The 25,709-nt window shown below is 44.1% G+C and overlaps 1 protein-coding gene across 3 annotated transcripts in view; it reads left to right on the top strand.

Annotated features, from left to right (window-relative positions):
* inpp4b (inositol polyphosphate-4-phosphatase type II B) overlaps positions 1-25,709 on the top strand; it is a 413,442-nt gene that overhangs the window by 203,717 nt on the left and 184,016 nt on the right. For all 3 annotated transcript variants that reach the window (XM_078210873.1, XM_078210864.1, XM_078210883.1), the window contains exon 6: positions 13,926-14,073. In XM_078210873.1, coding sequence (XP_078066999.1) covers positions 13,926-14,073 — 148 coding nt within the window. The remainder of the gene's footprint in view (positions 1-13,925; positions 14,074-25,709) is intronic.

Genomic DNA, 25,709 nt, shown 5'->3' with positions numbered 1-25,709 from the left:
GGCGAAACAGGTTTGAGATGCGAAATGCCGAACTCCTGTTCCTATATTTTCCTATCTGTTGTAAAACATGTATTATTGCTCGGAATCTTACAATTGGCGAAAGGGTTGCGGACATTGCCACTGGCTGCGAAGATTTTCCTGACTTAACACAACTGCACATTTCTGTTGAGATTTCTGACCCCGGTGGTCACAAATGTGCAGCATTTGTCAGGGTATTCCATTGGAGCAGAGTAGAATGGGGGGGGGGGGGGATTCCATTGGAGCAGAGTAGAATGGAGGAGTGGGGTGGGGGGGGGGGGATTCCATTGGAGCAGAGTAGAATGGAGGAGTGGGGTGGGGGGGGGGGGGATTCCATTGGAGCAGAGTAGAATGGAGGGGGGGGGGGGATTCCATTGGAGCAGAGTAGAATGGAGGAGTGGGGTGGGGGGGGATTCCATTGGAGCAGAGTAGAATGGAGGAGTGGGGTGGGGGGGGATTCCATTGGAGCAGAGTAGAATGGAGGGGGGGGGATTCCATTGGAGCAGAGTAGAATGGAGGAGTGGGGTGGGGGAGGAGATTCCATTGGAGCAGCGTAGAATGGAGGAGTGGGGTGGGGGGGGGATTCCATTGGAGCAGAGTAGAATGGAGGGGGGGGGGGGAGAGCGGGTTTTACCGCAACAGTTGCTATAAGGTCCAATTTTTTAAATGATATAATGTGGATTAGTGAATAGAGGAGTGGATGAGTGGGGGACTGGGAGGGTAGGTGTGTGAGGTGAGAGAGTGGTGAAACTATGAGGTGGCGGATGGGTGAAGTGGCAAGGTAAGTGAGTGGGTAATGCCAGTAATCATTGGGTAGTCAGGTAAGGAAGTAGTCAGGCCTGGTCCGGGGAGAGTTGGTCAGATTGTGGTGGGGTAGTTAGATCAAGGGAGTAGTTAGTCGGGCGGGGGGGGGGGGTTAGTATTCAGGGCCTGGTTGGGGAATGATCGTATACAGGTCTGGTTAGGGGTAATTGGGTTGGGGTAGGGTGATAGGTGATTAATAACTTGGGAGGTAGTCAGATCTGATCTGGTACGGGAATGGGGGTAGGGGGTGGTATAGTCTGGTCTGGTTGAGGGGGTAGTTTGGTGACTGAGGTGGGTGATGATGCGGGGGTTTGGTGGTGGTTGGGTGTTCAGCTGGTAGTCGGGTCATTTCGCGGTGTGGTGGGGGCGAGTAGTTGAGGGTTAGTCAGGTGGTCTGGGGAGGGGGTGGCGGGGGGAGTGCGATGATCTGGGGATGAAATGTGGATTTACCCAGGTATTAGATCAGTTCTAAACTGTCTAACATTTCCTGGGTAACTATCAAGGTAAGTTGCCTGGATCTGTCCCAAATTTTTGACTCCAACTCCGATGGAACTCCTGGGAGCACAGGATACCAGGCTATGGGAATATTGCTCATCAGAAGATTTAATTTCCTAGGCATTTCCCACATAGATCTGTGTGTTACGACTTCTACAGCTTCTGACATCTTCCATCGTATGCTTGGCCCCTCAAGATCCAGAGAGCGGAGGATTTGGGCCATTGTCTGAGGTCAGGATCAGACATGCTTCTGACGTTCACCCTGCAACCCCCCCACCCACCTCACCACTGGCCTAGAGAGATCAAAGGTGTTCGGCGGAGAGCAAGTGAAATTTGGAGGCCTCCCAGCAGGACAAGCAGATGTTCCCTGCCACAGGTGGAGAGGGAGTTTCAAGGCCAGGGACTAAGGGGAACTTTCCTGCAAAGGGAAATGGATGATAAACAGGGATAGCAGCAGGTATGGAACTCATTCACCACCTTTCCTCCATCACTAATGCACAGTGGCAGCAATGAGGCTGAAGTCAGCATCATGTTGCCCCCCAACCCTGTACATGATTGGATAGGCCTCATGCCTTCATGATGTTAATAGTCATGAATTTGGGGATTGGTGTCATGCTAAATCACATGGAGTTTAAAGAATCTCTTGTCAGTAGTATTCTGAGAGTTTCCCCTGATGTGAGTGTGTGTGTGTTAGTGAAGTGAGCCAACTTCAATGAGTGTATGGGTATGGGGTAGAATCAGACCCTGCTTTATTTGGTGATGTGAATTATAGACCGATCCAGAGACTGTTCTTCCTCCTTCTTTGCTGATATACGGAAGGATATGAAGTTATTGGCTTTAGAAATGAGCACATTGATTACCTGGTGCTTACAGACAAGATGTGGAGATGCTGGCGTTGGACTGGGGTGAACACAGTAAGAAGTCTCTCAACACCAGGTTAAAGTCCAGCAGGTTTATTTGGTGGCAAATACCATAAGCTTTCGGAGCGCTGCTCCTTCGTCAGATGGAGTGGAAATCATTTCCACTCCATCTGACGAAGGAGCAGTGCTCCAAAAGCATATGGTATTTGCCACCAAATAAACCTGCTGGACTTTAACCTGGTGTTGAGAGACTTCTTACTGTGCTTGCAGACAAGTACAGTTGATTGGCTGATGCTGCAGGGGCTGTCTGTTGTCACCTAGAATGACCCTGAGGTGTAGGGGACATAGTGACAATGTTAGCCTCATGCATAAGACTGTGTGCTGGCTTCAATTGGTGCTGCAACAACTGTAATTTCATTACTAAATACTCCTTTGTGAACCGCAGCTAAGTACTCTTGGTCTTGAATGCTAAAATGAACAAGGCCTGCTTCCCTTTGCAGCTGCAGCTCTCTGGAGTCACAATATCTCCTGCCCCTCCAGCTACAATGGCAGTCCAGGCACCAAACCCACTGAGGCCAATCAGATGTTTGCCCGAGATCCTGGTCAGAATCGCTGCTCTGATGCACCAAATCATAAATGATTACTGTTCAGCTGCTAAAAGTCCCAAAAAAACTCTCAAGCTGACAATCCAAACAGACTAACCAATGATTCGCTGGCAAGTGGTTGATATTTTTTAAATGAGTATTCACTCGAAATTGCACCCTCCAGGCTGTTCACTCCTATAATTCCTGTCAGTGATTTAAAATTGGTCAATAGGATGCCACAGCTATTGGGAAGATCCTAATTAGAAAGATAAATTAAGCAGCTGGCAATTTCAGGTAACCATGTTGAGCGCTGAAAAGAAACCCTGATTCAAAGTGATGATTAGCAAGTTCTGCGAGCGAAATGGCGACGCAAGTTTGCAACCCAACATTCATAGAATCATCGAAACCCTACAATGCAGAAGGAGGCCATTCGGCCCATCAAGTCTGCACCGACAACAATCCCACCCCAGATCCTATCCTCTCAACACCACACATTTGCCCTGTTAATCCCTCTAACCTACACATCCTGGGACACTAAGGGGCAATTTAGCATGACCAATCAACCTAACCTGCATATCTTTGGACTGTGGGAGGGAACCGGAGCACCCGGAGGAAACCCACCCAGACACGGGAAGGATGTGCAGACTCCAGACAGACAGTGATCTAAGCCGGAAATTGAACCCAGGTCCCTGGAGCTGTGGGGCAGCAGCGGTAACCACTGTGCCATTGTGCCACTTGTTTGGCCGTATTCCCAAGTGAAGTTACCCCAGCTTTAAATTTTCTCGGTTTTCTTAAACCATTTTGATTTCATGGATAATCAAAAAAACTCAAAGTTTGTAAATTTGATTCTGTTTCTTTCCATTTTCTATGCAATAGAGTCGATTTCAATTCTAATCACTCAATGTAAAAGCCATCTGGTACTTGTAATTTCAAATTAAATTTCCTTCTGAAATGTCTTTGTAACCATACAGTGCAGACACTTTCTGAACTCATCGTTTGTAGTCATTATAACAGTTGAAAGGAGCTCTTCATTTTGAGTGTTTCATGGCACAGTGTCCAACAGAGTGTAAATGAAATTGAGAGGATGGGGACTACTAACCATGGAGGGGGGGGGCGGGGTTGTTAAGGTTTTCATTTGGAGGGATCGCCGACAAGAGCGGAATATCTTGCAACATGTCCAAATCATGTTTCATGCCAATGTCGCAATTGTACCTGCCTCCTGCCAGTGACTTAACGGGACTGAACATTGGGACCATCATTTCCATATATTTACATCAGCCTGTTCTCTCTCTTCTCCCCCCCCCCCCCCCCCCCCCCCCACCCCCGCCCCCTCAAGTAAGAATGCACATTCACATTGACGTGAGGGGTTGACTGCTGTGAATTACAAGTCTCCCAAGGTGTGCACCTGATAGGCAGGCCTCTCATAGAAGCATGGAAAATAGAAGCAAGAGTAGGCCATTCAGCCCTTCAAGCCTGCTCTATCATTCATTTTGATCATGGCTGATCATCAATTTCAATATCCTGATCCCCCTTCTCCCCCACCACTCCGCCCAATTGCCCTTGATCCCTTTAGCCCCAAGAGCTATAAATAGAGCTATAATCCTCAAAGGAGCTCAAGTAATTGCATTGTTCAGGGTGGAGAGAGTCATGCCCAAACACTACCCTTGGCACTGCCCCAGGAGACCGTGTCCGGGGTGTGCCTAGTGTGTCAGTTAGATGGGGTTGCATGGGTGGGGGAGGGAAGCTGTTCCTGGTTCACCATTTTACACAGGGGCGACCTTTTTAAAAATTGTGTCCCGATTTTCAAAAAAACAAAGTTGCTGACTGAACAGGCTCTGCGAGCATGATATTGCGGGGCCTGCCCCTTAAGTTTTTCTACTCTATGTCCCGAATGACACTGCGGAGGAAACTGCCATTGGTGCCGACGGCTTCAACGCTGCTTTTCCCATCCATTATCGGCCTTTGGCGATATTCGGGAGAATTCAACCCCGTGTTGCACAGGTCCACATAATAAAGACAGGACAGGTCAAATCTTACAATCCCGTCCCCACCATGACAGGGCTGTAAGATGCGGTGAGCCATTCAAAGGCCCATTGATTTCGCCAGGACAGGATAATCCTGCTGGCGGGAGGGATTGTAAAATTTGCATTTTTTTTTGTTTCAAAGATTAAAATAATCTTTCTTCACCAGACTGCTTCATCCCAGTTTTCCTTTGAAACCCTGCATGTGCATGGCTGGTTAATAATTTAAAATGTTTTCACTTTTATTGGCGATCTGAACTTTGGGTGCCAAACTGAAACGGGAGAATCCATCAAAGAAAGTCATGCAATGTTGGTCTGAGGAATCGGATGATCTCCTACAGGACTGCTTAAAGTTAGTAGACTGGTCAGTATTTAAAAACTCTGCAACCAGCCTGAACGAGTATGCCACTACGGTGTGTAGAAGACTGTGTGCTAAAGAAGCAAATCCGTGTGTTTCCCAACCGGAAACCATAGATGAACAGGGATATCCACTGCTTGCTGAAGTCCAGATCTGAGGCGTTCAAGTCAGGCGACCCTAACCTATACAAAAAAGCCAGATATGATCTACGGAGATCCATTAAAGATGCCAAAAAACAGTACAGGACCAAGCTCGAATCCCAGGCTAGCCACAGACTCCCGTCGACTATGGCAAGGTCTGCAAGACATAACAGGCTACAAGATGAAGGCACGTAAAATCGCCGGCACAGATGCACCCCTCCCCAATGAGCTCAATGCATTCTATGCCCAATTTGAGCAAGAGGTCAGTGAGAGCACGCCCTCCACCCCAGAAGCCTTGGATGAACATGTATCCGAGGTCATCATTGGAAAGCGACTGGCCCAGTTGGGATACCCTGAAGAGCACTCAGATCCTGCATGGACCAGCTGTCGGGGGTATTCACAGACCTCTTCAACCTCTCTTTACACCAATCTGAGGTCCCTATCTGCTTCAATAGCATCATCCCAGTACCAAAGAAAAGCCATGCAGTGTGCCTTAATGACTATTGTCCGGTGGCTCTGACATCATCATTATGAAGTGCTTCAAAAGGTTAGTCATGGCACAAATCAATTCCGGCCTCCCAGATTGCCTGGATCCACCACAGTTCGCCTACTGCCACAACAGGCCCACAGCCATCTCCCTGGCCTTGCACTCAACCCTGGGACACCTGGATAACAAAGACACCTATGTCAGACTCCTATTTATTGACGACAGCTCAGCCTTCAACACCATTATTCCTAAGAAATTCATCTCCAAACTCCGTGGCCTGGGGCTCGGCTCCTCCCTCGGCGACTAGATCCCAGACTTCCTAACCCCCAGACTGCAATCAGTAAAGATAAGCAACAACACCTCCATGATCATCCTCAACACCGGTGCCCCACAACGCTGTGTTATTAGCCCCTTACTGTACTCCCATTCATATACACCTATGACTGTATGGCCAAATTCCCCTCCAACTCTATTTTCAAGTTTGCTGATAACACCACCGTAGTGGGTCGAATCTCAAACAATGACGAGATGGAGTACAGGAAAGAGAGAATCTGATGAACTGGTGTGATGGCAATCTCTCCCTCAATGTCAACAAAATGAAGGAGATAGTCATCGACTTCAGGAAGCGTAGTGGAGGACATGTCCCTGTCTACATCAATGGGGGCGAAGTAGAAATGATCAAGAACTTCAGGTTTTTACGTGTCCAAATCACTGACAACCTGCCCTGGTCCCTCCACACCAACACTGTAGTTAAGAAAGCCTACCAATACCTCTACTTTCTCAGGAGGCTAAGGAAGTTCAGCATGTCCCCTATGATTCTCTCCAACTTTACGAATGCACCATAAAAAGCATCCTTTCTGGTTGTATCACAGCTTGGTATGGCTCCTGCTCTGTCCAAGACAGCAATAAGCTACAAAGGATCACAAACGAAGCCAAGGCCATCACTCAAACCAGCCTCCCATCCATTGACACTGTCTAACTTCCTACTGCCTCAGAAAAGCAGCCAGCTCAAGGATCCCACGCAACCAGGATGTTTTCTCTTCCACCTTCGTCGAGAAAAAAGATACAAAAATCTGAGGACACATACCAACCGACTCGAGAACGGCTTCTTCCCTGCTGCCATTACACTTTTGAATGGACCTACCTCGCACTAAGTTGATCTTTCTCTACACACTAGCTATGACTGTAACGCTACATTCAGCGCTCGCTACTTTCTTTCTCTATGTACGGAATGCTTTGTCTGTATAGCGTGCAAGAAACAGTACTTTTCACTGTATGCTAATACGTGACAAATTAAATCAAAAAACAATGGGGAAAGATACTCTGCATCATTATGTGCACAGATAAACACATTCATGATTTCAACACCTGCAGGATCTTTGAATGCTGAGCAGATGTTTGAGCTGCCATATATGGTGGACTGAAGACTCCTCCCTCTCCTCTTGCATTGTAATTCTACTTGGAGATTCTAGCGTTTAACAAAATTACATTTAATCCTTTCTTTCAGAAACCCAACATTTTGCGTGTGATGACAATTGATGGAAGTCTATTTTAGAGTAATAGGTGACAGATACAAATGGTTCACAGTGGCGATAAATTAATGATCACCATTCCTGGATATCTGACACCATCCATTTTGAGATTTACTGCTATTTCCTTAACTCCTTAAAGGGGCATCATCATCTTCTCATGGGCAATAAATGCTGCCTAGTCAGCATTGGCCACATTTCATAGAATCTCTATAGTGCAGTGGGAAGCTAATTCAACCCATTGGGTCTGCACTAACTTTCTGAAAGAGCATCTCCCTCGGCCCACCCAATCCCTGTAACCCCATGCATTTACTCCATCTAATCCACCCAACACAAACCTCTTTGGACGCTAAGGGGCAACATAGCATAGCCATTCCACCTAACCTGCACATCTTTGGACTGTGGGAGGCAACCGGATCACCCGTAGGAAATCCACGCAGACATAGAGAACTTGCAAACTCCACACAGACAGTGACCCGAGGCCAGAATTGAACCCAGGTACCGGGTGCTTTGAGGCAGCAGTGCTAGCCACTGTGCTGCTCATTCATTAATTTTTTTTAAAATTAGAGGGAGTTGTCCAAACAGGCTCAGTTACTCAGAAGGCCAGAATGGTCCACTCCCAATTGTTCATTCCAAAGATATGGTTACGTGGATTGGCCATGCTAAATTGCCCCTTACTGTCCTAAAATGTGTAGGTTAGGTGGATTAGCCATGGTAAAAATGTGAGGTTCGGGATAGGGCAGAATGGAGGGCCAGGGTGGGATGCTCTATTGGAGAGTTGGTGCAGACTTGATAGGCTGAGTGGCCTCTTTCTTGCATGATAGAATAGAGTAAGGAGTCTAACAACACCAGGTTAAAGTCCAACAGGTTTATTTGGTAGCAAACGCCATTAGCTTTCGGAGCACTGCTCCTTCGTCAGGTGAGTAGAAGATCTGCTCATAAATAGCAAACAGGGTATATAAAGACACAGACTCGATTTACAGAATAATGATTGGAATGCGAGTCTTTACAGCTAATCAAGCCTTAAAGGTACAGACAATGTGAGTGGAGAGAGCATTAGCACAGGTTAAAGAGATGTGTATTGTCTCCAGACAGGACAGCCAGTGAGACTTTGCAAGTCCGGGCAAGTTGTGGGAGTTACAGATAGTGTGACATGAACCCAAGATCCCGGTTGAGGCCGTCCTCATGTGTGCAGAACCTGGCTGTCAGTCTCTGCGCAGCGACTCTGCGCTGTCATGTGTTGTGAAGGCCGCCTTGGAGAATGCTTACCCGAATATCAGAGGCCGAATGCCCGTGACCGCCGAAGTGCTCCCCAGCAGGAAGAGATCACATCATGATAGAATAGAACCATGGAATCCTATCGTTAATCTGGCAGTTGATGACTTGCATCCACCTGTGTAATTTTAGAGATTTCATATAGTTGTTTGGTGTACAGGGCTTGAATATTGTTGACATGCATGTTAGCAGTGTGAAACAGCTGGCTTCACCTGTTGCCCTCCACTTGCTAACCAATCTGTACTCTCTTCCCATGCAGTATAAATTGCTGTTCTGTTTGCGATTGGTATTCTTGTAAATCTGCCCAGATGAGTGCAAGCCCAAAATCTTTGACAGGATATCTGCTTTTTTCAGCAATACCTTAGGATTTCCCTTATCTCTTACAATGTTTCAAGGCAGAAAGGTCAATCCCTAACTCTTATGTTTTGTCAAGTGTACGTTATTCCAAAAGGAATGATCATCTACCTAACATTCAAAGAGTGTGCTATCATCCTTGTAACCAGTAAAATTTGTTCCGATTCATCATTATCTTCTTCCTTTGTTTTCAGTCATTTTGAGGACCCTTCTCTTCGCTTTGGGCAGTTTTGTGGCCTTGTTAGAGACAAATATCAATACTTAAAGTAACTTTAATTTAACTTAAAAAGTATAGTGATGAATAAAGCTAGAAACTGGGGGAAAGAACTGCAGGACAAATAATTTTTGCTATCAACCAGAAATATGAACTGGAACAGGAAGATTTTCCAGAAAGGTCCCCTGAAGTTTTTGTGATGACATATTGTATGCCAGGAGCATTTCTCAACAAAAGCAGACAGAATGCCTTCCATTTGATATGTTTGTATTCAAGCCTCCCACTGGGAACATTACTTTGCCACTGTGATGACTTTAGTCTCTGTCCCAATTTGAACCATTCCTGTAGTGTGGGTAATCATTTAAAGTGGAGCAATTGATGACTGAGAAGTTAAAAGTTGGGAAATGAAACTTCGGTAGTTATAGAAAACTCAAGTATTTATATAGTGTTTTGGAAGTGCACCTTCCTACCTTCTGAACATGCACAAATATGTACAGGAAATCTCACAATAACATACCGGATGAAGTGAAATATAATATTTAATCATAATGCTTAGTGTTTGTTTCTTCTTCATTATGCTTCTCTAATTAGTATTTGTGTATTGAAGGGTTTCTGCACATGTCTTAGACGAATCTTCAATTATCTAATACATTTGTTTTCCTTTATCCCACATCCTGCTGTCAACATATTGTTCGTTCGTGTGCAGATGTCTGACCTAGGTTGGCAGCTGTCCAGTTTTGTCTGGTTTCTAAGGTGGCTGCCCAGTCCTTTTTGAAGAAAGAATCCCGGACAGTACAAGTCTGGTTTTCCACTATTGCTTTGTGCATGAGTTGCAAGTTTGGTGAAGGCATGAATGGGCGTGTTTTGCACGTGTGCCCAGCGCACTTTTTCTGAATGCTGTGCTGTTTTCTAAACTTCAATTTTGAAAAAGCAAGCTTCTCTGTCTTTGTTTCCATTACTGGTTAGCACAGCTGCCTCACAGCTCCAGGAACCTGGGTTCAATTCCAGCCTCTGGTCACAGTCTATGTGGAGTTTGCACATTCTCCCCGCATCTGCGTGGGTTTCCTCCGGGTGCTCTGGTTTCCTCCCACACTGCAAAGATGTGCTGGTTAGGTTGATTGACTATGCTAAATTGCCCCATAGTGTCAGGGAGATGAGCAGGGTATATATGTGGGGTTACGGGGATAGAGTCTGGGTGGGATTGTCAGTGCAGGCTCAATGGACCAAAAAGCCAAATGGCCTCCTTCTGCATTATAGGGATTCCATGGGGAAGCCTACTTAAAAAGATTTCCATGCTTTTGTTTTAAATCTGATCTTAGGACCTGTGGAAAAGGATAGTTACCGTGTTCTCAGTTAATCTGTGATTTCACCTTCTCCCCAAACACTGCTGGTGGTAGTTCTTTTTATTTCTGCTCATAACATAACTTTTCTTATTCATTAGTGTTACCATTTTACCCTCATATGTCAAAGTTTACCATTCCCCTCCCTCGTGACTACTCGGGCCTGCTTATCATTCAACACTCACTGCACTTTCTGATAGTACTTTGTGTACTTTGCAAATTGAAGTAATACTTTTGTTACTGAGTGCTCGCAGGTAGAAACAGAGGGGAGAAATGAGGAAGAATATCTTGTCAGATAAAAATATTGAAGTGATGCTGGGACAGAGAAGGAAACCATGGAAGTGAAAGGAAATTGGGGAAAATGAAATAAAACTGACATTTTTGCTGGGATGTTGTCAAAAATTTTGTTGAAGGCTATAGATTTCAAGTTTGCCAAAAGAACATTGCACAGACCTTAAATGCCAGAAAATCTCAGCAGGTCTGACAGCATCTGTGGAGTGAGAAGGATCATCCTGACTCAGCGTTGGCTCTATTCTCTCTCCACAGATGCTGTCAGACCTGCTGAGATTTTCCAGCATTTTCTGTTTTTGTTTCAGATTCCAGCATCTGCAGTATTTTGCCATTACACAGGCCTTCCTTGAATTGATATATTGGAACAGCTAAAGGTGAAATTGTAAAAGTTTAGTGGCTTTGGTAGATCTTTAACGTGACCAATCAATGCAGAACAGCATTCAATAAAGCTAATGGACATTGTCAAAACAGCAGAGTACAATCTCAGTCAAATTCCACAGTACTTTCATTAGGTTGCACGTTGAGTAATTTGTCCAGTCCTGGTTGTTGAACCAGATGCGAGACACTCAAAGTATTGGAGGCAGTGCATCCAGGAGATAAAAGATTGATCTTTAATGTCAAAAATCTGAGTTTTGAGGAAAGGCTGGAGGGAACTTCGACTTTTCAACCTGGAAAGGAAGCGTATGAGAAATGTTAGAGGGCGGCGAAGGTAAATGTTACAGAAATTGTGAAAGTAAGAACAGGGAATAACAGTTGAAATCATATGTAGATTTAGAAGTACGACTGGTAAATTCTACTTCATACTGATCAATTTATGCAATCAACTTCTAGATCAGAAGAATTTGAATGTTGCAGTGGAGGGTGTTGTTTTTCTGGGTGAGGGATAAAGATGAACTGAATAGCCTTTATCAATCTCAAGAAGGCAAATGGGATGTTGGCCTGTATCGCAAGGGGGATAGAATATAAAAGCAGAGATGTCTTGCTGCATCTGTACAGGGCATTGGTGAGGCTGCAGCTGGAATACTGTGTGCAGTATTGGTCCCCTTATTTGCGGAAGGATATATTGGCCTTGGAGGGAGTGCAGAGAAGGTTCACCAGGTTGATACCAGAGATATGGGGTGTTGATTATGAGGAGAGACTGAGCAGATTGGGTTTGTACTCGTTGGAATTTAGAAGGCTGAGGGGGGATCTTATAGAGACCTGTAAGATAATGAAGGGGCTGGATAGGGTAGAGGTGGAGAGATTCTTTCCACTTAGAAAGGAAGCTAGAACTAGAGGGCACAGCCTCAAAATAAAGGGGGGTCAGTTTAGGACAGAGATGAGGAGGAACTTCTTCTCTCAGAGGGTGGTGAATCTCTGGAATTCTCTGCCCACTGAAGTGGTGGAGGCTACCTCGTTGAATATGTTTAAATCACAGATAGATGGATTCCTGATCGGTAAGGGAATTAGGGGTTATAGGGATCAGGCGGGTAAGTGGAACTGATCCACTTCAGATCAGCCATGATCTTATTGAATGGCGGGGCAGGCTCGAGGGGCTAGATGGCCTACTCCTGCTCCTAGTTCTTATGTTCTTATATTAACTTTGTGGATTGTTTTGTTTTAATCACTGAAGCTTCAGATACTCAACCTAAGCCATAAGTCCCAAGCCCCAACCTATTAAGTTAGCCGACCATTTTTCTATCCTAAGTATATGACCAATTGGAAATTATTGCAGTTTTACTTCTGGTGGTATGGTAAAACCAGAACTTTGTTTAAAAAGGAATAGTAATATTTGAAGTTTATCATGGTACTTGCAGCTTAAAATGTTAACCAAACACCCAATGCAATGAGATAAATCATGGTTAAATGCAATAATGATAAAATAAGTCTCTCCTGTCTGCCTAAATTCATTAAAAAAAACCTTGGGTTTGCCAAACAACACTTTGTAATACAAAGGCAAAATACTGCAGATGTTGGAAATCGAATTGAAAGCAGAAAATGCTCAGCAGATCTGACAGCTGAGATGGAGAGCTTCATGACGAGTTGTTGTTGACCTGAAGCTTTAACTTTTCTCTCCATAGATGCTGCCTGACCTGCTGAATATTTCCAATGTTTTCTGTTTTTCTATCTTGGAGAGTCTATTTAATCGAAAATAATTAACTTGAGACATTGGAAATAAAATCTGATAATTCCAGTTGTTGTAACTCAAAACCCGGAAATATTACTCAAAAATGTCCTGTTCTCTGAGTTGGTAACAAAGAATTACCTGCAAACTGAGAGGAATTGCAGACTGGAAACCTACTGAAAATAATGAAGGATATTAGATGTGTAAGGACAGAGCACAGCCGCATAAGTGAATATTCTCTTTAGGCTCGAGAATTTACAAACTGAGATCTTTCATTCTGTATATCCTGGAAGTACTTGTTGGCCTATTTATGAAGGTCTGTGAAGTGGTTGAGGCAGGGACATTGACAACATTTAAAAGGCTTTTGGACAGATGCATGGATAGGAGAAGTTTAGAGGGATGTGGGCCAAATGCAGGTAAATGGGGTTAGCTTAGATGGGCATTTTGGTCAGCATGGACCAGTTTGGACCACAGGGCCGGTCTCCGTGCTCTTGATTCGATGATCTATGTGTATATTGCTTGGTATGTATCTCTGATATCATTACATGAACATGTAAATTCTATAACTTGGATGAACTGTTGTGTGGCAAATGGTTAGCACTGCTGCCTCACAGTGCCAGGGACCCAGGTTCAATTCTGACTTTGGGTAACTGTCTGTGCGGAGTTTGCACATTCTCCACATGTCTACGTGGGTTTCCTCCAGGTGCTCTGGTTTCTTCCCACAATGCAAAGATGTGCGGGTTAGTTGGATTAGCCATGCTAAATTGCTCCTTAGTGTCCAAAGATGTGTAGTTTAAGTGGATTAGCCGTAGTAAATGTGTGGGGTTACAGGGATGGGGCAGGAAGGTGGGCTTGGATAAAGATGCTCTTTCGGAGAGTTGGTGCAGATTCGATGGGCCAAATGGCACATATAGAGATTCTATGAAACAAATCATTTGTACCAGTTACTGACGAATCACGCGTTATTTTACGTCCAGCGACAGCAGCCAAATAGCCTGCCCAGTATTATTACTTTATTGTTAATATTTACTGACCTCTGTTTTTCTTGCAGTGTTTAAAAATATCATCTGGAAAGTCTACAGATTGCCCACAACTAATGGAAGGTGGCTGTGTGTACGGGAACAGATGGCTGAAAGTACACTGTCGTTCCTCATCCCCAAGCAAATGATTGCACTCTTCATCCAGGAAGATATGAGAAGGTAAAGTCTGGCCATGATTTTACTTGATTTGCACTGGAATAAAAATGCACCTGCATCACAATTTGCAAAGTAAACATATTTTATTGCAGTTTGAAAATCCCACCCTCCTTCCAACAGCCCCACCCCCAGCCTCAACATTTTCTGTAATTAGACTCAAATAGCCACGGCTTCATGATATTGATGGGTTACTTGATATCAGTTATGCGTAAATTCCAAAGCTTCTATATTACTGCACAATATTTTTTTCTGGAAATATAGAATTCCTACAATGTAGAAGGAGGCCATTCAGCCTATCGAGCCTGCACTGAAAACAATACCACCCTTTCCCCATACTCCATGTATTTACCCTGCTAATCCCGCTGACACTAAGGGGCAATTGAGCATGGCCAATCCACCTAATCTGCACATCTGTGGAGTGTGGGAGGAAACCGGAGCACCCAGAGGAAACCCACACGGACATGGGGAGAACATGCAAACTCCTCACAGACAGTGAACCCGAGGCCAGAATCGAACCCCGGTCTTAGCGCTCTGAGGCAGCAGTGCTATATACTTTATTCATAAATCTGAGAGAACATTACAAACATCACAAAATGACCATCACACAATAAACAACAATATTCAGATTCTCTACATACATCAAGTAACATTCTGAGATGCTTCAATACAGTAAAGGAAACATCTCAGACATTTTACAATGGTCTTACAAATGTTGCAAAGTTATTTTAAAGGTTGTCTTCATAGAAAAAGTTGCACTCCGAGGTGTCACTGCACAATCATTGGTAAACATCACAATCTGTACTCCACCCCAAAGTTTTTTGCCTTGGTTTTCCTTGTGCCTTTAGTAGTAACCTGGTTACTCTTTTTGTTTCTTACCCTGTGAATAATTCCAGTGAATAGTTAAAAGTAGCAGTTTTATTTAATCAACACCATTTGACTTTTGAAAAAGAAGGCAGATCTGTCTATCAAGTATATCACTGTAGCTTTCCAGGCATTTTCAATACAGGCAATAATTGTCAAGTATTCAAAATACTGCGCAGGAGGCACATTGGACGTTGGTGAGATGATCAGTAGTGCCCACTCTAACTAATGATGAGAACATTTGCATATTTGAACAATTTGAATACCTGCCAACTCTAGATGGTGTAATTATTTTTGATCCGCAGGCAGAATGGTAAGCAGTATTCAAAATTTTAGCCTTTTTTAAATGCATTCACATTGAGCAGGACCTTTGGGAATGTGGATCATGCAGCGCGATTATAAGGCAAAGAAAAGATTATGAAAAAAGAATTACTTGAGTATTAGCTTTTTAAAATTCACATGGAATACCAAGGCTTGTTCTTCATTTGATGTCATTATAAGATAGTTTGTACTGATTGAACAAAATGAATTTAATCACAATTGTTGATCTGTTAGTTCATTTTGTGAAATTAAGCAGCTAATGATTTCTTTCAGGCTTCTCTACACAAATACTTGATGAGTTATTAAAAGAAATTGAAGAACAACACATGCAAAAGGCACAATATCTATTTCAGATGATGGGCTAAAATTCATTGGCAGTGTTTGCAGATCATTTGGATGTTTATGGTGGTGTTCTATCTGGTAGAGGCCAAAAGATTACAGAGATGTTTGAGGAAGCATGTGGGAGAACACAGCTACTCTATTCCCAAGGAACCTTGAGTACAATTGTTACTTTTACTGTTACTGCCAATGGAGGGCTTGATAGAGATGAGGAATTGGCAAAATTCACGTATGGTTACTTTCGTGACATTTCCCTCCTCACATGGGTGGAACTCTACCAAAATTTGCCAGTGTGTCAGGTTCAGATGGAAAGGCAGCTTGCATCTCTCCAGATGCACAACCAAATTTTCAGACCAGATTTTCTGGCACTCAGCATGCAGAGAATGGCGTGGTGGTGTGGTTTGCGGCATCATCCGGAGCCTGATAGGGCTGGCTCCACAGCGAATGGCGCCCCAATCTGCCATTAAAAATAAACTCACCCAGGCCCCCCACTGACATGGGGGACCCATCCCCCACTAGCACTACATGCAAGTATCGCATTTCCCAACTCTCGCAGGATTTTGGGCTCGTGTTGCTGTTTACAGTCATGGCGAATACAGGCTCAAAATCGCTCTCACTGTCCCTCATTAAGGGAAAATGTAGATTTTTCAATGCGTGCAGAAGAGGCCTTCGGCCCATTGAGTCTGCGCCGACACATCACAATCACCTGAACCCCCACCAAATCCCATCTGCAAACACTTGGCCCATAGCCCTGAATGTTATGATGTGCCAAGTGCTTATCCAGATACTTTTTAAAGGTTGTGAGGCAACCCGCCTCTACCACCTCCCCAGGCAGCGCATTCCAGACCGTCACCACCCATTGGGTAAAAAATATTTTTTTCACCCCCCCCCCCCCCCCCTCCAAACATCCTGCCCCCCACCTTGAACCTATGTCCCCTCGAGACTGACCCTTTAACCGAGATGGAAAGTTGCACCTTATCCACTCTGTCCATGCGTCTCAATCTTGTATACCTCAATCAGGTCGCCCCTCAATTTTCTCTGCTCCAATGGAAACAACCCAAGCCTATGCAACCTCCTTTCCATAACTTAAATGTTCCATCCCAGGCAGCATCCTGTGAATCTCCTCTGCACCCCCTCCAATGCAATCACATCCTTCCGACAATGTGGCGACTAGAACTGCACACGTTACTCTAGCTGTGGCCTCACCAAAGTTCTATACAGCTCCAAAATGACTTCCCTGCTTTTGTAATTGGTGCCTTGATTGATAAAGGCAAGTGTCCCATATGCCTTTTTCACCATCATACTAACATGCCCTTCTGCCTTCAGAGATCTGTGGACAAATACGCCAAAGTCCGTTTGTTCCACAGAACTTCCTAGTGTCCTACCATTCATTGAGTGCTTTTTTGTCACATTACTCCATCCAAAGTGTATCACCTCACACTTTTCAGGGTTAAATTCCATCTGCCACGAATCTGCTCATTTGACCATTCTGTCTATATCTTCTTGTAGCTCAAGACACTCCGCCTCACTGTTAACTACCGATCCAATCTTTGTGTCATCTGCAAACTTGCTAATCCTACCTCCCACACAGTCATCAATGTTATTTATATAAATGATGAATTATAGGGACCCAACACACATCCCTGTGCTACGCCACTGAACACTGGCTTCCAGTCACTAAAGCAGTCTTCTGTCATCACCCTATGTCTCCTGCAACTGAGCCAATTTTGAATCCATTTTATGAAATTACTCTGTATCCCATGTGAATTTACCTTCTTTACAGTCTCCCATGTGGGACTTTGTCAAATCCAGATAACCAAGAAATCCATATAAACTACATCGACTGCACTACCCTCGTCTGCACATCTGGTCAGCACCTCAAAAAATTCAATCAGATTTGTTAAGCATGACCTCCCTCTAATGAAGCCATGCTGACTATCCTTGATCAAGCTTTGCCTCTCCAAGTGGAGATAAATGCTCTCCTTCAGAATTTTCTCTGATAGTTTCCCTACCACTGCCGTGAAACTCACTGGTCTGTAGTTCCCTGACTTATCTCTATAACCCTTCTTAAATAGCAGAACCACATTAGCTCTCAATCTTTTTCTTCTTCTTCCCATTATTCCAGAGTTCTTTGCTCAAGTTCTAAAGCTCATTCCTTATTTCAGAATCCTCCATGTCCTGGCCCTATCCCATCTCTGATTTAATCCAGCCCTACAATCCTCAGAGATATATCATCCATCCCGATTTTAATCACTCTGCCATTGGTAGCCATGCCTTCAGCTTCCTAGGCTGTAAGCTGTGGAATTCCCTCAAACCTCAATGTCTCTCCACCATCTCTTTTTTACTTCCTTTAAGGCACTTCTTCAAACCTACCTCTGCTTTTCTGTCCAAGCATCTCCGAATGGGGCTTGCTGTCATCTTTTTGTTTTACAATGTCTTCATGAAATGCCTTGAGTGGTTTTTAGGCATAAAGCTGCCGTTTTGTAAATTGCTTCTGCTGCTTTACTTTGTTGTGTGCAGGAACACCAAGTTCTTTTTTTTCTACTTTAAAAGTTCCTTATCGTAATCAACATTAATGCAGTGTTAGCTGGGAAGGAAGTAAATTTGTACTTTTTCCTTTAATTATCACACAAGAAGCCTTTAATAAGCCAAAGTGATTGCCAGGGCCTCTGCCTTAACATGCATTAAACTGGTCCCTGGATGGGATCCCAGGACTAGTGCTAGCACACCAACTAACTGCATATTGATGCAAGTTCATTGTGTGCTAGCTATAATTCTGAGTAATTTCACCTTCTGGGCACAATCATGTGAAATATAAGTTTGATCCCTGGACAACCAAGAAAGTTTTTTTTAAAAAATCAAAGTATTTGTATTGTACTTTTGAATTATTCACTTGTTAGAAAACTGCTGTTCATGGAAGTATAATGAATGGAGTAAGTATGTATTAAATGAACAGAATGTCACCAGTACCTCTGAAGAGATTTGGTTGTACGATACATAACAGCTTTGATATGTGAAGGTTCACAGCAACCTTGTGTAATTGCAGGAAAGCTATGACACAATTAACAGCCCGTGTATTATTCTCAATCCATTACTGATCTAAAAACAATACAATACTGGATGAAATGCATAATTTTAATATCGAGTACACCGCTTGTTACGAATGCATCAAAAGCAATTGAATTTATGGAACAGGAAAAGTGATTTGACATTGATGTAATTCACTGTTGTCACCCAATTCTCTCAACCCCACATGTCACCACTTCAGTCAACATTTCAATTTTAATCCTGTGATAAAATCCATCAAGTCACGACACGCAGACACTCAGTAAATAGAAGCCTCGTGCTGAGCTGTACTGACCAGGAAAGACTCCAGTATTAAATCTGTGCAGTTAATTGTACTTAGCTGGGAGCCGGTGGCATACTGTAACTGTTCTGATATGAGTATAGGACAGGAACACAACAGCCAAGATTTCCTTTCCTGACCACAATCTAAAAAGTGCAGATTGCGGACAGATTCAAACTTGTTGTTTTTTCTGTAGACAAATCGCTTTGTCACTAAAGCATGTTGTATATCAAATAATGATTTTTAATCTGCAAGCTAGAAACCTGAATTAAACTTTTTAAAAATAAAGACCAAAGGTGGTTTCAGCTTTCAAACAAAGATAGCTGCCTAATTTGCCTCTCTGTAGCCTCCACACTCCAATCCATTGATGGAGACACCGGAGGCAATCTTCCCAAAAAGATTCAAAGTGCTGGATGAGTGTGAAAGCGGGAAAGAATCGCATCCATATTTTGGGCGAGCTCCCATCTGCTAGCTTTTGGCAATTGGAAAAAGAATTAGGTGAAGTGTGATTCTTGCCAGTAGGGGAAGTGGACTGAGTCCATTCATGCCAGGAAGCCGGCTGTGGACTGCTAGAATGCGTAACTTTGCATGCACCTCAATCTCCCAGTGTATGGAGAATCTGTCATGCCCCCGGACATCACACCCCCAACCACCCTGATTACACCTCCCAAATGCGCTTCCTCCCACTCTAATTGCCAATCCTGATTGCAACCCAGGGGTGCCAGCAGGCAGTGCTGGGGTGGGGGAGGGGGGGGGGGCGCTTCGGTTGGTGAAGTAAATGTGTGGGGGTGGTTTCTCATTTTTTGGAGGGAGAGGGACATGTCCTGGTGTGGGGGGTCCCATATAGGTGGGGTTTCAATGAGGTTGGGGGGGGGGGTGCCGGGAGGATATAGTATGTGTGCATCTAAGGATGTCTCCATAAACAAGAAGAAGAATCTCGACAGTACAGAAGGTGACCATTCAGCCCATCAAGCCTGCACCGACAATAATCCCACCCAGGTCCTATCCCCAAAACCCCACATATTTACCTTGCTAATCTCCCTGACACTCGGGGGCAATTTACCATAGCCAATCAACCTAACCTGCATGCCTTTCGACTGTGGGAGGAAACCAGAGCACCCATAGAGCTGATTTTTTTTAAAGATTAGGTGAGCCTTAAAAATGGTGCCCTGATCTCAAAGCCAATGTTGTCGGATCGGCTAGGTTCCCACTACCCCCTGCCCCTGTCAGTGTGAAAGTGTGAGACACGTCTCCAGCATTCTTTTTTACCAAGTACTGGAAAACATGGGAAGAAAAATCAGCTGGCAAACTGCACACCGGTTTCTTGTCTGGCCTAGCACTTGGGAAAACAATTGAAAATTTTGACCATTTCCCTTTCACAAAATCACGTTGACTCTGCCTGATTGCATGCAAGTTTCTAAGTGTTTTTTTGTAACCTCCGTAATAATAGATTGCAGTATTTCTGTTACATCAGATGTTAAGCCAGCTGGCCTGTAATTTCCTGCTTTCTGTCTCTCTTTCATGAGCAAAGGAGTTACATTTCGCCATTTTCCAATCTTTCCCGAATCTAAACTTTAAAATTTATTTAGTAGTGTCACAAGTAGGCTTACATTAACACTGCAATGAAGTTACTGTGAAAATCCCCTAGTCGCCACACACCGGCGCCTGTTTGGGTACACTGAGGGAAAATTAGCATGGTCAATGCACCTAACTAGCACGTGTTTCAGACTGTTGGAGGAAACCTGAGCACCCGGAAGAAACCCACACAGACATGGGAAGAACATGCAGACTCCACACAGACAGTTACCGAAGCCGGGAATTGAACCCACGTCCCTGGCACTGTGACGCAGCAGTGCTAACCGCTGTGCCACCATGCTGCCCTGCTGGGGAATCTGGGGAATTTTTGGAGATTACACCCAATGCATGTATTAGCAGCTGCTTTTTTTCAGACCCGAAGATGAAGTCCATCAAGTGCTGAGGAGTTGTCACTGTTGTCAGGCGGCACAGTGGTTAGCACCAGGGACCTGGCTTCAATTCAGGCCTTGGGTGACTGTCCGTGCAGAGTCTGCACATTCTCCCCGTCTCGCTGTATTTCCTCCGGGTGCTCTGATTTCCTCCCACAGTCCAAACATGTGCAGGTTAGGTGGATTGGCCAAGCTAAATTGGGGCTTGGAACTGCTAAATTGTCCCTTAGTGTCCGAAGATGTCTAGGTTAGGAAAATTAGTGGGGTAAATATGTGGGGTTACGGAGATAGGCCTGGGTAAGCTACTCTGTTGGAGAGTCAGTGCAGACTCGATGGGCAGAATGGCCGCCTTCTGCACTGAGAGGATTCTATGATTTAGTTCTAATAGTTTTCTCAGTACCTTTCTCCAATCTTCACCTTTGGAATAAATTGCATGACAAGTCAGCAATTAACCACATCATGACAAGCTGTTAATACATGTTTTAAAATTTTCTCATGTTCACTAACATGCCTAAGGTACCTGAAGTTTCAGGTGTTCAAGCCAACTCCAGTATTCTCAGTTGAGGTTGTGTTAAATGAACAGTAAAAACTTAAACTGCTCTGAGAAACATGTATTTGATCAGTTAATTATTTACTAATTTACTGTGTTCTTCAGCTACTCTTTACTTAATGCAGTTTTCTAAATCTGCTGCATTTTGATTTATGTTCAGCATTATTAAATTTCAACAGTCAGCGTCAATTGAATAAAGTACAGAAGACTAAATGTATTCTAATTTTATTGTTTAATGGTCTCACTTAAACTGCGGGTACTAGTTGGAGTTAGTACATACATGAACCAATGCTGGCAGACCTGAGGTGCTTTATTTCCTCCCCAAAGAGGGGAAAAGGGCGCTTGGAGGCAACCTAAGAGCAAGCTGTTGAGGGTAGTTGCCTCTTTGTTAATATTAAAAAGGTTATAAAAGTTGTTTTGCAGATGATTGCAATTTTACTTCAGTTGGTATAAAATCAGTGCAGTGCAAGGGCAGCTCCTTGAGGTGAAAATTTATCACTTGCCTTAATTCAATTTGGATGACTTCACTTCCAAATTGTAGCACTTATTTTGTGTCAGTGTGAAAATGAAACCCCACTGCATAAATGAAAATTTTATGGATTAACTTGTCTATTCCAGACATGATGCAGAACTGCCCCTGAAGCACTAGGATATAATAAATGTTATACCATGTATCCTCCAAGATTGGCTTTATTTGCTGTTCAAAGAACAACATTCTTTCATTCCGGATCCGCTAGTATTTGGTGAAATATGGTTGATGGTGTGTTGGTTGAACTTTTATCAAGTATATCGCATCAAGTTTATGATTTATGTCAAAGTTTTTATCTTGTCAACATGTACCCTACGCTACAGCAGTGGTATAGCGGGCTGTTTGCTCAACACCAGTACAAGCAGATGCCTTTCTCATTGTAGGCATCATTCAGATTTTCCTAACAAACTTACTGAAGAAAATGTCATCTTTGTGGCCTAGCTGTAACATTAAGGCAGCGTAATTATCTAGTTCTGGCAAACCTTCACCTCTTAACCAATGCAATCCAAACAGCTAGCCATTTATTTTTATGCTGTTTATGGAACTTTGTTATGTACAGGTCGTCCGCCACATTTGCCTGCGTCACAATGATTAATGCTTTCGGGGCACAATTTTCCTTTATTTCTTCTAGGTGCTGGCTTGGGCGAGAAAAGTAGTACGCAACTTGCTGGCTGCAAGGCTAGCTTTTCTCACTATATTGTCTGGTATTAAGAAGGAAAAATTCCTGGAGGTATGTCCCACGCTGTCATGCAGGTGGGTGGGGCCTGAAAAAGCCGGCAACGTCGGGTTTCCAGAGATCGGGGTGCCAGGTTTTTTGTTTAAAAAAAGGGAGACCTCCCCACATGCACACAGTCCCACCCCAATGAGACCCGTCCCAAGACACGAGGAACACCCCCTCATGTAGCTTCCAAGAAGAATCCCATTGAATGCATTCCTCACCGCCGTGAAACCACGGCAGGGGTGTGCCATTGGTGAGACCAGAAGATCCTGCCATTGTGAAGGGCCTGAAAACTTACGACCATTGTCTCTGCGTTGGAGTAATAGCAATTCACTGTCTTCTTAATTTCTAGTTGTTACGCTTTTTGATTTTACTTGCTTCTGCTTAATCTGTCTCAGATCTCTTTCCTTGGTGGCAGCCTTCCGTCTTCTTAGACGACGCTTTGCACCATGGTGTTCAACTCCGTTAAACATTTTCCGGTGTGGCTTCTGAGTTCCTTCATAGGAAGACTGTGTGCTGAGAATTTGCCCAATTTGCTGGTTGCTGTTTACCCAGGGCCCTCCTTTTGGTCAGCTGAGCTGTTCAACTCTTCCAATGTATTTCCAAACAATCATCTTCCAGAGGTGGTGATCATCACCGACTGTTTCCTAGTTCTCAGTCTCAATATCCGCAATTTTCATATCTTGCTTCCTTGTAGCAGAGAGATGAATGCCTAGGAGGTCGTGCTCCAGTGGCCAGTTCACCGTACCAATGATCTTTGAGTACATGACCATATTCCATTGGATAAACCTGGCCAGGCCAGTGCAGAATTCATTGGCTCAACAATCAGTATGGGCAGATGGAATCAACATGCTCCAGGAGTTCCGAGTTGGTGACCTTGTCCTGCCAAGAGATACCGATTTGAGGCAGTAAAGGTGGAAACAGTTCACCATTTTCTCCTGTCTGGCAAAAGTTTTTATAGTAATGGTATGGCAATATCCTGGAACATGGCATTTGTCATCTTAATGCTGATGGTCAAATCAAACTCTATACAAACGTGTTGGAGTCTGTTTCTTGGTATGGAATGCGAGTGCTATATTGTTAGCATACAGCACAAACTGGTCTGCCCAGCAAAATAGTGATCAGTGCAACAGGAGTGGCACAGCTCTATGGCAGGTAGGCTATGTATGTTGTACTCGCCTCAAAGACTCTCGAAGTCCAGCTTGTACGCTTCATTCTTTTTCAAACGGATCTGAGGCCGGCGTGATATCTTGCTGGCAAGATTAGAAGGCCTGACAAGGTTTCAGCGAGCAGCTGTTCTAATGAGCTTTCATGAGATGCAAATTAATGCAACGGGCATTCCAGCCACCAAACAACAGGAGAAAGGGGCCACAATTAACCTGCCATAGCGAGAATGTCGCACTGTTTTTACACCAGCAGAACTGTGACTTTTTGGCTCTTGTTGGGTACTCTACTCCTCACTGTGTGTGGTGTGTGGTATAACATATCCGCATGATACAGGGTACAATCCTGAGCAATGTTTATGGCGACTCTAGGCGGACCGAAACTCTGCGTCCCTTCATGACATCCCTCGTCCAAATGAATGCAAAGCATGATATTTGACAATGACTTGGTGAATGAAGTTGCTGGAAAGATGACGGCGGCAATTCTCCTACCATTCAGGCCTCACCACCGCTGAAAGTGAGGACGGAGACCTAGCACTGCTGCCTGCCTCGCAACGCCAGGGACCCGCGTTCAATTTTGGCCTTGAGTGACTTGTCTGTGAGGAGTTTGCACGTTCTCCCCATGTCTGTGTGGGTTTCCGCTGGGTGCTCCGGTTTCCTCCCACACTCCAAAGGTCTCCAGGTTAGGTTGATTGGTCATGGTAAATTGCCCCTTAGAGTCGGAGATTAGCAGGATAACTGCGTGCAGTTACGGGGATAGGGCCTCGTTGGGAATGTTGTCGGTGCAGGCTCGATGGGTCAAATTGCATCCTTCAGCACTATAGGGATTCTATGATTATGTAATCATTTTTAAGCTTTCAAGTAGGATTTTTGACCCTCATTCTGCCATTTGTTTCTACTCTGTTGTAGGCTTGTTGGCATGATGCCACTCTTTTAAAAATAACTGCTTTATAATCCAAAACCCGGTTATTGCTAGGAAAAATAGACAAGCTGTCAAAGTTTTTCACCTTGCACTCATCAGGACAGATGCATGAATGCCAAATTTCAAAGGAACAACAATTTATGCCGAATAAGAAAATGGTACTGATTGATTGGAAAGTCAATTCTGAATCACCGAGGCAATGCCATGGTGAATGCACCAGGGAACTATTACTCCCCCTATTTGTTTAATTCAGAAAAGATGGAATGCTTAGACAGGTTCCATTTTCCTTCGAGGGCAGGTCCCTATGTAAGAATATATGTAGCTCCTGGAAGAGTAAGTGAGCCACATTTGGAGCCCAACTGATAATAAATTTGTTAGTGTAATTCTCAGCACTCAGAATTGTTTGTAAATTGTTGTCCAATCACAGACTCACATCTAACATTAGATACCTTGTCAACCAATCAGCACCATTTCTTATGAAGTATAAATTGTTGCTCCCTTTGAAATTCAGCATTTTTGCATCTGTCCTCGTGACTACAAGACTAATAACTTCAACATGTTTTTTTCTTTGCTTTTCCTCATACCTTAGTGAACCTATGCTGCGTGCTCTCCACTGCCCCACTATTATTCCTATAGTTTGGAACCCATCGCTGCAAACAATGAGGCAGAATTTAATGCATGTCCCAGAATTACATGGAAAGGTGTGTGGCGGAGAGCCCATTGCCCTCCTGACTTCCCCCAATTAAATCTGAGGCAAAGTTCAAAGTTGACCTTCCTGTTCCTTAGGCCAATTCAAGGTCATGTAAGGGCCTCATTCCTCCACTGCTGGTCATATGACAATGGTGGAGGGGCCTACGTCATATGGACAGACCACCAACCGAACCCAAATGGGCCTGCCTGTGGCCTAGGGCAGGAGGGGTAGGGGT

The sequence above is a fragment of the Mustelus asterias genome, chromosome 1 (assembly GCF_964213995.1).
Source record: "Mustelus asterias chromosome 1, sMusAst1.hap1.1, whole genome shotgun sequence".
NCBI classification, from domain to species: Eukaryota; Metazoa; Chordata; class Chondrichthyes; order Carcharhiniformes; family Triakidae; genus Mustelus; species Mustelus asterias.
Note: the sequence above shows the minus strand (reverse complement) of the source record. Positions and strands in the feature narration are given on the sequence as shown.